The 12,932-nt window shown below is 46.5% G+C and overlaps 1 protein-coding gene across 1 annotated transcript in view; it reads left to right on the top strand.

Annotated features, from left to right (window-relative positions):
• EPHB1 (EPH receptor B1) overlaps positions 1-12,932 on the top strand; it is a 454,292-nt gene that overhangs the window by 350,517 nt on the left and 90,843 nt on the right. The window contains exons 7-9 of the mRNA XM_069564777.1: positions 7,161-7,323; positions 10,844-10,952; positions 11,798-11,862. Of these exons, the coding sequence (XP_069420878.1) occupies positions 7,161-7,323; positions 10,844-10,952; positions 11,798-11,862 (337 nt within the window). The remainder of the gene's footprint in view (positions 1-7,160; positions 7,324-10,843; positions 10,953-11,797; positions 11,863-12,932) is intronic.

Genomic DNA, 12,932 nt, shown 5'->3' with positions numbered 1-12,932 from the left:
AGGGGATACAGGCTGTAGGGAGCCCTGATGCGGGGAGGAATCTGGTGACAGAGGCCAGAGGCTCCCTGAGAGCACAACCTGGCTCTGCCCCAGCAAAGGTCTCCGGCGCCCAGGTGCTTTTTGCACCAACTCAGGAGAGAGCCTTCCAACACCCCACCCCACTGTCTGGACCACTCACTGGGCTGTCATGGATGGGCAGGACCAATTCCATTCTCCCAGTCACGAACTTGCTACGTGTGTTTGCTGGGCTACAAACTCACCAGTGTCCCCTGAACTTTCTGAAGATTTCGTGATTTTGTAAATTAGTGTTTTTCAAAGTTTTTGATCATGTACCTCCAATATAAGATCTTTTATTTATAAATCATGTGCATGTATGTACTGACGTATGTATGAAGGTTTAAAATATCTAAGTGGAAATGAAGAAACAAGAGCTAGAAATTAATAGAAATAGAAGTTTGTACATTATCTTCTTTGACTGTTCTCTTGTAGCTGTTGCTGGGGACTACAACAGGGCATGTTCTGCCAAGAAAAGAGAAATGGTGCCCTGTGGTATTGACCCTTGGCCTATCTGTGGGGGAAGCAGGGCTTTTCCTCCCACCACGGTGAACTGTAACACTTGCAACATCTCAGGAAAATACAGTATTTCTTATATACTGACCCAATACAGTATTTGTGCAAACACCATTTATTCATTTATATTTGTTTGGCAAGTTTTTTTTGTTTTTTGAGTACCTGCTATTTGGCAAGTACTATTCTAGGATATACTAGTGATCAAACAAGGATTCCTGCCCTCAAGAAGCTTATTTTCTAATGCAAGTAGACATAAAATGAATAATGAACATAATGAACAAGGGTATCATACAGTATGTTAGAAAATGAGGATTGTAAAGTGGGGGAAGTAGATCAGGGTAAATGGGATCAGAATGGTCAGGTTTGGGGGAGGAGTAGTTGGAAAAATAAATAGAATGGTAAAAGTGGGGCTTTTGGAGAAGCTAAGTTCTAAGTAAAGACCAGAAGGAGGAAAGGGTGTTGTATAGCAGACAATGTGGGAGATAGAGAGCCTACATAAAGGCCCTGCAGCCAGATAATGAATGCTGGTTCAAGGAGCAGGAAGGGACCAGCATGACTGGAGTGATATGAGCAACTGGGAAACAGTAGTCGGGGAGAGGTAATCCGAGCAGGTGCTCACGTTGGGCTGTAAGAACCTGAGCATTTCCACAAATGAGATCGGGATCCATAGCAGGTTTGGAGCAGAAGGGAAACAGAATCTGACTTACATTTTAAAAGGATCATTCAAGCATTTCCACTGAAAATAGACCTGCTAGATTATAATAATCTAAGACAAAGATGGGGGACAAAGCCAAAGCCAACAGGATTTCCAACAGGTTGGATTTTCAATTGGGAGTGTTTGGGCCTGAGTCACTAGGATGGCTGAGAACGGGATCACTCGTGGCTGGAGCACGTCTGGGCTGAGGGAAGGGGACCATTCAGCTTCGTGTCTAAAATGCCTCTGAGATAGCCAAGTGGAGATGTGCAACAGGCAGCTACATATGCACATTTGGAGTTCAGAGGAGTGGACTGGGCTAGAGATGACCATTTGGAAGTTGTCAGTGTGTAGAAGACCTGAGCCCAGGTGAGACTGTCCAGTGGGTCAGTGGAGATAAGAAGAGGTTCTAGGATGAAGACCTGCAGACTCCAACATGGAGGCATTGTTGAAATGGAGCATGACTGCATTGGGAAGAGAGCCTTCATTTCCAGAGCTGTTCTTAACTGACAACCACACAGCTGTGGTCCCATTACTGAACCACTTACTTTAGGTCAGTTTTCACATTTGTAAAATTCACCAGTTTACCTCCCTGAAAGCAGAAGGCCAGATAGATCACCGATCTAGCCAGCAAGGAGGTGCGTCCTTCAGCTGTTATAGCCGAATTTGCAAGCAAGGTGAGAGTTAGGCAGCTATTTACTCATTTAGAGGATTCTGAATTTCACAGACAGTTGATTCTGATAATTCAGGGAACTGGGGGTAATTCACATGATCTGGATTCATAAGCCACCATTATTTTCATTCAGCTTTGAACTGAGAGTGTTTATTTGCTAGATTTTTTTTTTATCATTTAATGAAGTGAATGTTGGACAAATCCAAAAAATTTTTTGACCAATCTGGACCTATCGATTTCATGACCTCATTTCATCACCAAAGTTGACCTGGACCAAATTCAGATTGACCTAGACTTAGTTCTGTTGACCTTCTTCAATAGAATATCATGCTTGGCCATCTATGGTGTGATGTCAGTCACCAGTAAGGTCACACCCAGTCCCCTCCTCATACACACATGAACTTGAGCCTTGTAGCCCATCTCAAATAAATAATAATTTCTTCTTTGTGTGCCCCTGTTGGGTGCCAGAGACTTTCTAAACAATCTCTGCCCCTCACAGCCCAGTATGGTAAATATTAATAACATTGTCTTGGGTAAAGAAACAAATACACAAAGAAGTTCAAAAAAACAAGGCCAACTTACTCAGATCACACAGCTAGAAAGGGAGTCTAGCCTGGGTTCTTTGCCCTGTAGCCTGTGGTGGTGCTGGGAAGGGGTGGGATGTATGGGAGACCACCTGCCCTTCTCCTCTCCCACTGTGCTAAGGTCAGTCACCAAAGGAGGGGGTGAAAGCCTCAGAACTGAAACCATGAGGCTCAGGCCTCTGTCCCCCAGCTCCTCATTCCCCTACCCACGCCCAACTCCTCCACAGCCTTTCCCTGTCTATGCAAGCCTCCCCACTAAACAAACTGCAATTAACTTCGACTTCTGATGCTGTGAAGGAGGCTTATTCTCCCATTATAGATCCCATCCCAACTTCTCAATAGTTTATGCTGATTATTAACAGAACACATGCACTGCAGTTCAATGCCAGAGGGGGCTTCCATACCTCAGTGAGGCAGACCATTGTCCCAGAGGATAGAATGCTTTCCTGAAAGAGAAGATTCTTTGCCCAAGCCTTGGTTACCATTCATTATATTATGATAGAATTCTCACTTGCTTATAAAGTGCTCAAATATAAAATCCATTACATTGCCTTGACCATTTATAATTTCTAAAGAAAGGACATTATCTTATGAGGGTGTTTTGAAATAATAATCACAATGACAATAATTCATCACATATTGAGTGCCAGTTATATGCCAGATATTCACAGATACATTAGTTCTGATCCTCAAAAGAAATGAAAGATACTTGAAAGTTGAGTATAACCAATTTATGGATGATAGAACTAAGTCACAGAAAGGTCAAATGATCTACCCTTAACCTCACAGGCCACAGCTAGGGAACCACAGAATTGGAACTGTAGATATTTTTATTGTATTTCAGTATATTTCTGAGCTCAATGAAAGACTGGATGCAATGTTGATGCTGCTCAAAATTAGTGTGGCCTTGGAAATAAGAGAGTGTATCTTAATTTTCAATCCAAATACTTGTAGCCAGAATCATTTGCCTGCCTGTTCCACAGGGGTGTGGAATCCTGGTCTTTAGAAGATGCAAACAGAACTCAGCCCAGTAGATGTCCTGGATTCAATCCAAAGAAATAGAACTCATCATTCCTCCTTCCCTTGCCACTTCTTCTAAACTGGGAATCAGCATCATTTTTCTGTGAGGACCAGCTAGTGAATATTTTAGGCTTACAGGCCATAGTCTCTATTGCAACTACTCAACTGTGCCTTTATAGCACAGCCATGGGCAGTAGATAGATGACAATAGAATATGGGCATGGCTGGGATCCAATAAAACTTTATTTGCAAAAACAGGTAGTTTGTCATAGGCTGTAGTTTTCCAGGTCTGGGTCTGCCACTCCGCATCAGTCTCTTGGTTTTGCTTGGGACACCTGTCACCTTCAGTACTGTGAGTGGAATCAATGAGGCTTTCGGCTCCTCCAATAGCTCATTAATAGAGAGCTCAGATGCCATCAAGCTGATGACACTCCCAGGGCTTCTCCCATGATCATCTTCTTCCCCATTTTAATATGCTTCCATTCATCATTCTCTCTTGTTTACTGTCTTGTAGCACTTTTCACTCCTGACGTCAGTGCTTATAGGCAAACCAAGGGATAACGTCTACAGCTGCTCTTGGCTGTCTTAATGATTAAGCATTTAGACCTGGACTTGCTCTCATATTAACTAGGTGAGGACAGACTGCTTTAGGCCTTAGCTATTTCTACCCTTCAAATTTATTTCCACCCTTCATTTTCTCACAGGAACCCACTCAGACCTTGGCAATATCTTATGCTCCATCCATGGGTTCAAATTACTGGTCCAAAGTGGACTGTTGATTTATTCATTTAGCACTGAGGTGTTGGGCACCCAGGCAAGGCGAGCCCCCTGCTACATGTTAGGGATGGAGAAACAAGATGTGGTCTCTGCCCTCAACAGCTGCAGCATCTGTCCCCCTCACACTTCCAAAATCATAAGCAACCAAAGAAAGAAGAAGAAAAGGAAAAGCAACTCTGCTCTTCACTCTTATCTGCCTGAGGTTGATGAACGGTTTTGAGAGAACAAGGACTGATACTCATTTTAATCACTGAACTTCTTGAAGGATGTGTGGACAATAACGTGATTATGGGTTCTCGCCATCCAAATGCCAATACACCAGCACACATTTTTCAGGAAAAGAGCTGCCCAGGAGATGTTTCACATATTTCAAGCAGTGCACGCTTGCATCCCATACAATAACATCAGAGAATTCAGGCAGCTGCCTAGATTTTGGAGCAATGGGATTTTGTCCTAATTTGCAAGGACCATGTTTTCATAGTTTCAGACCGTGTTTTCAGTGTGTCAAGATAGTAATGATGAAAGTTTTAGATGGCATCCCTTCTAGAGTGGACAGCCTTCTTTTTTGCTGAATTCCTTATTGAAGGTGGAGTGGGGTTAGGAATCCACCTGCTTTTTATTATTTTATTTATTTATTTATTTATGTTAATTTTTATTTTTACTTTATTTTACTTTACAATACTGTATTGGTTTTGCCATGCATTGACATGCTTTTTAAATAGATCAAATGATGTATGGCTAAATGATGTAAGTCACTCATCACCAACCCCATGCCACTTATCCTCCAGAGATTCCCAGTTACTTGCAGGTGCCTAATCTCCTTTCAGCCCCACCTTTGCATATTTTATTCTGTTCTCAAAGGATAGTCTGTTCAGTTCTTACTCTCCTCACTCATCCATGGGGCTAATTTCTTTCATCTTTCAGGACTCACTCATGCCACCCTTTCTCTGAGTCCCTCCCAACCACCTTATCAGTCTGGGCTCGGGCGGCCCTCTACTGCACCCTCATAACCCCGTGAGCTGCCCTCTGTGCCATCACTCACTCAGCACTGCAGCTTTCAGCCCCACCCCACAAGATGTTGTGTACCCAAAGGCAGGGACCATGGCTTGATACCTGCAGCCCTTGGTAGCAGGCACCACATGGTAATGTGTTGTCATGGTGACCATCTGGCCAAATGAATGAATGATCGCATATCAGGTCATCTCTGCCCTTGCACAGTAGACGTCTACATATTTTAAGATGATGGTAATTTCTTATCGCTGTACTGTATTCTTTTGTCCCGGTTCAACTCCCAACATTTCTTCTGTCCTTTGACTAAGGATGTGGCTCACAGACCACACTGGTCAAAAACTTTCCCCTCATTTACCACCCTGCCTCTTGAACTGCTATGCGTGGAACTCGTCACAGTGCCCTAGATCTTCACGTGGGACTTGGGGGCTTCCTTCCTGGTGACCTAAGATCTTCATTTTGTTCTAAGACTCACAGTGCAAACTAGGGGCAGACCTAGACTCTGAACAGCTGCCATCTCCATGATGATCACATGGAAATGATTAGAGATGAGCTGGTGCATGCGGGCGAGGTAGAAAGATGATGGGCAGCAGTGGAGAGAGTCCTTGGGCTGGAACAGTGAGGGGCACTTTCCTGGAAGAGGAGATCTTGAGGGGTGTAGGCTTAAGGAAACCGGAAAATGCAGAGGAGCCCCTGGAGAGAGGCATTTCAGATTGGGAAAACAACCTAAGCAAAGGTCTGGAGGCCAGGGCTATGGTACCCAGAGAAGCAGCAAGGTGGTGGCTCAGGGGGATGTGAGAGATTGGAGTTGACTTCATTGTGAAAGGCCTCTGGACTGAGAGTTAGGAGTTTTGTCTATCTGATAATAGCTTTAGGGAGTCAGAGATCTTTTTTACAAAAGAACCTTGGATTGGGTAGGAAGAGAGTGGCAGAAAAGATCGGAAGCTACAAAAGTTCAGGCCAAACCATATGTTACACAAGATCAGCAGCGAAGAGAGCACAAGCAAGGACACAGCGAGGCACTCATGATGGGTGGGAGAGTCAGAAGGAAGAAAGACACAGCAGGTCTGTGAGCACCAGAGGATACCCATGTGCAGGTGACAGGGACTGTAGAGGGCCAGGCAGAGGGTGCTGAAGAGAATAGCGCACAGAGAGTGGGACTGACCCCCTAAACAGTGGGAGGGGTGAGGGCAGAGGCCATGTTCTCCAGGGAGAAGGGGCATGCCCTCCCTAGATGCTGATGGGGAGGAACTCGGACAGTGGGCACCCAGACAGACACATGCCAAGATGAAAGCAGAAGCAGGTGTGGGAGGTAGTCCAGCTTCAAGTTTTTAGCTCGGTCTCAAGCTTTTTAGCAGAGCGAACACAAAGTCATTTGTCTACGGACTTGAGGTCTCTTAAGGTGTGATCTAGAACAGCCATTGTGAGGAGTGACCAGGAGAGGAAAGACCAGGGCTCGGCAGAAGCAACGCAAAGAGAGGCAGGCAGGTGCAGATGTGGCCGTTTGCTTCTGCTGAGGTCAGGGATGAGAGGGGGTGTGCAAAGCTGCAAGTGCTTTGTAATTCTGTCTCTCATCCCTGGAGGGGAAGGAGTAGAAAACAACTGTCCTTGCCAGGCCCTGAGAGCTCAGCCATTTCCTCAGACCTCTCTAAAGACCATCACCACCCCACAGTCCAGAGTGCGTTTATTATTCTTTAGGTCCAGCCCAGTCTGTGGGGTTTCGAGGGATGGCCTGGGGCTCTGGACACCTTTTAGCAGATCTGAAGGACCCAGAACCGAGGGGCCCACGTGCTCAGGAGCAGGCTGCCAACCCATTTCCCTTGCTCTCCTGCAGGAACACAATGAGTTCAACTCCTCCATGGCCAGGAGCCAGACCAACACCGCGCGGATTGACGGCCTGCGGCCCGGCATGGTGTACGTGGTACAGGTGCGCGCCCGCACCGTGGCCGGCTATGGAAAGTTCAGCGGCAAGATGTGCTTCCAGACCTTGACGGACGGTAAGGGGCAGGCAGGTGACCTGGGATCAGGGCAGGCAGAAGAGGGAGAAGAAGCCCCCAGGAGGCAGTGGTCACAGCCGAAATGCCAGCTGCTAACTGGATTCCAGTGGAATTGCCTCATTTGCCCCCAGGAGGACCCGCATTCACTAGGCAGAGCATCTGTCTGAAGCCTGGCCGGGTTTTCGACATCTAGTGGGTTTTCTTCGCAGGTCTCTGTACCGCGCACGCGCAGAGCCTCCCGCATGCATGCCTGCGTCTGCAGAGCAGTGAGCCCAACGCAAAATGAAAGGACATGCTCTTCTGGGATTCTGTGTTGTTTCAACCTCACTCCCACTTCACTCCTCTGCTCTCGGGGCTGGGAGCTGAGTGCACAGCCTCACTGCATGAGTCAAGGGCTCCTGGAAGAAAACAGAGGGACGCACTGGGGAGTGGCTGTCCCACACGCCTCAGAGTATTTAAAACAGCTTCACATGTGACCCCCAGGAGGTCCAGCTGAGGTGTCTCCAGAGAGAACAGCCACTGCTTTCCAAGCTGTCTCCAAGGCTAGACGATCTTGTCCCTGAAAATACTTCCACCTTTGGGCTTTATTAGTTCCCTGTTGCCACAGTCTCTGCTACTCCTCTGAGATCACCCCCTTTAGTTGTTATGAAAATTCTGTTTCCCTGTAACCTCAGACTTGTGCATGGGTGTCTATTTCGTTAGCTACTTTCCATAGTGTATGTACTCATTTATCTACTACCCATCTATATTCATTGATGAGCTATTTCCTGGTAGCTCCCAAGTGTCAATCTATTCTCAGCCTCTCAAATAGAAAGGCTTTAATTTTTTCCTTTATTACTTAAATTATATAGAAAATACTCTGCCCTTGGAAAACATTTTATTTTAGGCCAACAATCTCTGTAAAGTCATTGGAAAGATTTAAAAATCAAGTGATTTCATATAAAAATTGTAATACCCGTTTTATTTTGAAAAATTGTAAGAGAAGGCAATGCTGGTGAGCATCTTAGTGTGAGGACTTTGTCTTGAGACAGAGGCTTGCTGCCCCACGCAGGGCTTATCACTTCCCAGTGGTCTGTACCTGGATGCTTCAATGTGAGCTGTCTGGCCTCTGTAGGAGTAGAGTTTGCAGTCAGTTCTGAGTTTATTTTAGGTGAGTTTGGACTCATATTTTGAGGATGGTGAGTTAGGATAGAAAGGTGAGCCAGTTTATCCAGATTAATGATGCTGCTGGTGTGAAAAGAACGCAGTCCATCTTCAGTTCCTTAAGGACTCTGTTACCCTCTTTGTACCTTACTTCACATCTAGATTTATGGGCACTTTGGCATCAAGAGGTACACAGGATTAAAAGCCCAAAATTCAAAAAGCTGTGAGCACTGGTCTCTTGGCAATTCTGCTAGACAAATCAAGAAGTAACAAATTTCTCCCAAGAAGGCTATTCCTTTTACCTTTGGCAGTTAAGTTTTGTAAACCCAAGAGGAGCTGGATGTAAGAGAGTTCTGGTAAGTGGCCAAATTGGAGAGTATTTGTCTTAATGACTGAGGTTCACACATCAGTAATAATTATGTTCACTGACGCTTCAGGCCTCCCTGCAGCACAAAGGTGAGTCTGAAGTTTGTTAGCGATAGGGTCATTGGGTCGAGGAGGACCTGTGGGATCCCACCCAGGGTCAGTGGCCATGCTTTGGACTGGTGACCTCCACAAGGACAGAGCTGCTGTAGTTCTGGGCTGTACTTAGCTACAACCTGCTAACCTTTGACTTGGCTGCCTAATTTTTTAAAAACTGATTTATACAGCAGTTTAAATCAGTATATACAGTATATGTAGGTATAGTATATACTCTGTATCTATATGTTTGCCGAGTATCTACATGTTTGCCAAGCATTCTGGGTGATTACTATGCCCCAGTGTTTGAGAACCATCCTTCCACACTGTGGGTAAAGGAGACTTCTAAACCTAAGGATACTGGTTCTGGAAGCATCTAGAAATCAATTTGAAGGGCTAAAGGTCACATGGCTTAGGAACTTTTTAATTTACATGGACTCCTCCCTGTGGTTCCTTTTGTTTATTTTATTTTTGCAAAATTAACTCTTTTAAAAACACATGTTATAAAAAGTTCGCAGCAGAGGGAAACCAAAACTCTACCTTCACTCTTTAAAATGGATTTCTAGAGAGTGGGAGGCTTCTAGAACAATATCCTTGTCTCTGCAAGTCTCATCCTGTAGCCACAAAGTTGAACCATGGTTCCCAAATGTTAGGGTGCATAAAAGCCATGCTGAGTGCTTGGTAAACACACAGGTACCCTGCCTTTCACTCAGAGGTTCCGATTCATTAGATCTGAGGAGGGGCCTGGAAAAGGGTCTAACCGTTGGGCTTGAGCGATTCTGCAGAGCAGAAACCTGCAGAGCAGGGAACCTCAGAATGATGGCCGGCAGTGGGGGAAGGGAGTGCAGATAAAATACAGTTACATGTGAATTTCAGGTAAATAACAAATAATGTTTGTCTAAGTATCTCCCATGCAATATTTGGGTTAGATTAAAACCTTATTTGTTGTTTATGTGAAATTCACATGTAACTGATCATTCCATATTTTTATTCACTGTATCTGGCAACCCCAATTGTAATAGGACATAAATAGCTTGACCCCCATCTGCCTCAGCCCCGAAATTCTGTGATGGCTCCTTGACACCAAGTGAGAGAAGAACCACAATAATAACAATAGGCCCCTGGGCGGAGTGGTTTGTATGGATTAAGGAGAAGAGAATTTGTATTTGGGGCATCTGTGATACATCAGACACTGAAATATGTGTCACATGATTTAATTTAAAAATTTATTTTAACAGATAAAGAATCCGAGAGTCAAGGACTAGATGCTGTGTCTAAGATCACTAAGCTTACCCATGGTAAAGCCAGGGTTTGAGAGAGCTCTGTCCACCTCTGTGACCCACAGGCAGCCACTCTCCCATGTGTTTCTAACACTGGCGGAAGCCAAGACCCTATTCTTCTTGAGTGTGAGCTTGAGAGTTCTAGGCTATTTCTCGACGTGTCTTCATTCTCTGCAACACTGGATGTGGTACTGGGTGGCTGCAGATGCTCTTAAGCCTCTGCTCAGTGAATCTGTTGACTGGCTTCATCTCAGCAACTTTGTGTCTTAGAAGGTACTTCATCAGTGGTTTCCATATCCCCTGTTAGATGTATCCTTGGCATGGCTGACAGACCTTTGAGAGGCATTCTGAATGAGTGCAGGGAGACAGTTACCTTTGCCCTGGGGCTAATGTCATCAGCTCTTAGTTGTGAGGTCCTCTGTCACTGTTATCTTGCTTTTATTATTGACATTATTTGTTTGGGGTTGTTTTTGTGAGTGTGTTTTACTTAAAGATTACTCTTGGTTTGGGTCAGGCTTACAGCTCTGAAATATAGAAACTCTATCTATCACTCTGATGTCCTTGGTGGCATCCCTGAGTAGCAAGCAGCCCCATGCAGAGGGCAGACAGGAAGCTTCTAATACCTCTCTCTCTGCTAGATGATTACAAGTCTGAGCTGCGGGAGCAGCTGCCCCTGATCGCTGGCTCAGCAGCAGCTGGGGTGGTGTTTGTGGTGTCCCTGGTGGCCGTCTCCATCGTCTGCAGCAGGTAGGCCCCCTGGCCCCGCTCCTGCCCGCTCTCCCCAGACCCAGGAAGGCTGGCTCATGCACCCTCCCTGGTCATGTGGACCGAACAGGACCTGACCGTTCAGGGACACACCGTCAGGCTCACCAGTCATCACCCTTTCTCTGTCCATGGGCAGCCTAGAACTTTCCAGATCATTTATTTTCTCTGTGCTGGGGATAAATCCTCTGGAGGGGCTGAGCAAGGCTCTGAGCATTTGTCCCCCAACCTCATTTTCACCCACTCATTTAACCCCCCTACACACGATGATCTTTCTGGAGTGACAGTTACAAAATTGCATTTGACCCTCTGGAACATCCCACCCTGTGCCTCAACCCATTCTCTGGCTACAGAGCTGGGGCCTGGGCACAGGGTGCAGGTGGGCAGCAGGGAGCTAAGGAGGGAAAGAGGAGCTCTGCGAGAGCGGGTCCTACAGGAGGTAGGAAGTCCTCGTGAATTTTTAATACTGCTGCTGCTGCTGCCTTGGGTGGTTAGCCTAGATTCAGCTGGCCCCTCCCGAGAAGTTCCACAGGGCAGCCAGAGTGCTAGCAGTCACCCTCCAGGGCCTCTCACCAAGCTCTGTAGAGACCCTGGCCCTGCCTGACCTCTGAAAGACCTTGGCTTGAAAGCGGAGCCCACTGTCCACGGAGATGGTCAAGCTAGAATGCTGGCCACAACAGGAGTTCCGCTTAAGGGACAGCTGCAGTTCCCAACCCCAGGAGAAGCCCGGGTGAGCCCCCATCAGAACAGGGGGCCTGGGTGGAGGTCCTGGGAGCAGAATGGTGTGGATATACCCTGGCTAAGAGAGCTCCTCTCCCTTGTGTCCACAGGAAACGTGCTTACAGCAAAGAAGCTGTGTACAGTGATAAGCTCCAGCATTACAGCACGGGCCGAGGTGAGTAGAAAGCCTGAGCCACCCACCGCCTAAGCTCCGGAGTCAAGAGGCAAGTGCTTGGGGGCTCCTTGTAGGCAGACTGGCCCATCCCCACTGAGAGCCCCCTCCCAGCCACCAGTGCCCAGAGGCTGGGTCCTCAGGGACCAAGGCTGTCCACCCCATCTGTGTCCACCCATCATGGGCACTTATTGAATGCCTGGCAGGTAGATTATCTTCCTCATTGATAAGCCCATAGAGGACACGGAATGCAGGGAGATTGGGTTTAGCAAGTCAATGAATCCTGAAATCAGACTCAGTGGAAAAAGATGGAGGGTTCTCTATTAACATCTTCTGCCTTATCTTATCCAATGGGGCGGCTGGGGAATGTGTTAACCAAATTCACAGATAAGCCAGAGAACTTGAACGGAGGGAATTAAAAAGATAGCAGAGCCCAAGAGGCCAAAGTGTTGGGATATCTCCCAAGTGTTCTCTTTTAAGCAGTGCCTTTAAAAGTTTTTCACTCATTATCTACTCTCTTTTTTCAAAACCTACATATAATATTTTTATAACTGAAATTTCCCTTTACCAACTTGTGATGTTAAGTCCTGTGTCGGAATTCTTCTTTGATGTATGTCATAACAACACTGCAGGGTCTGCAGAGGTCCCCACTGGTCAGCTGGGTTATTTCCTGCCTCCAGGAAGCAGAATGCTTAAATCCTTATAGCAGACATGCTGTTTCTAAATAACTCCTTTCAGATTCCATGGACACACTCAGAACCCTGCCCCGGCGCTGCGTGCTCTGCTCTCTCTGTCTCCGGCTTCCTCCATGAGCTGCATCTTACCTCAGTGCTGCTGCGGCTGTACCAGCCCCCTTTCCCTGCCCCCTGGGTGGAGAGCATGGAAAACAGGCTGTGTCTACACACACCATAAGCAGGCCTTCTCTGGGTGGTTCTGGGAGTAGAAATGGCGTCCGAGGCGAAAGTTCTCACTCGAGGTGACTCCAGGCAAGAGAGTGATGCCGGGGTGCTCACATAGCAGGTTTGCCACGGAGGAGTTCGTGTTTGAGTGAGGGCAAGGCTGGTGCTGGCTGG

Source organism: Ovis canadensis, chromosome 1 (genome assembly GCF_042477335.2).
Source record: "Ovis canadensis isolate MfBH-ARS-UI-01 breed Bighorn chromosome 1, ARS-UI_OviCan_v2, whole genome shotgun sequence".
Classification (NCBI taxonomy): domain Eukaryota; kingdom Metazoa; phylum Chordata; class Mammalia; order Artiodactyla; family Bovidae; genus Ovis; species Ovis canadensis.
This window is presented reverse-complemented; position numbering and strand designations above follow the sequence as displayed.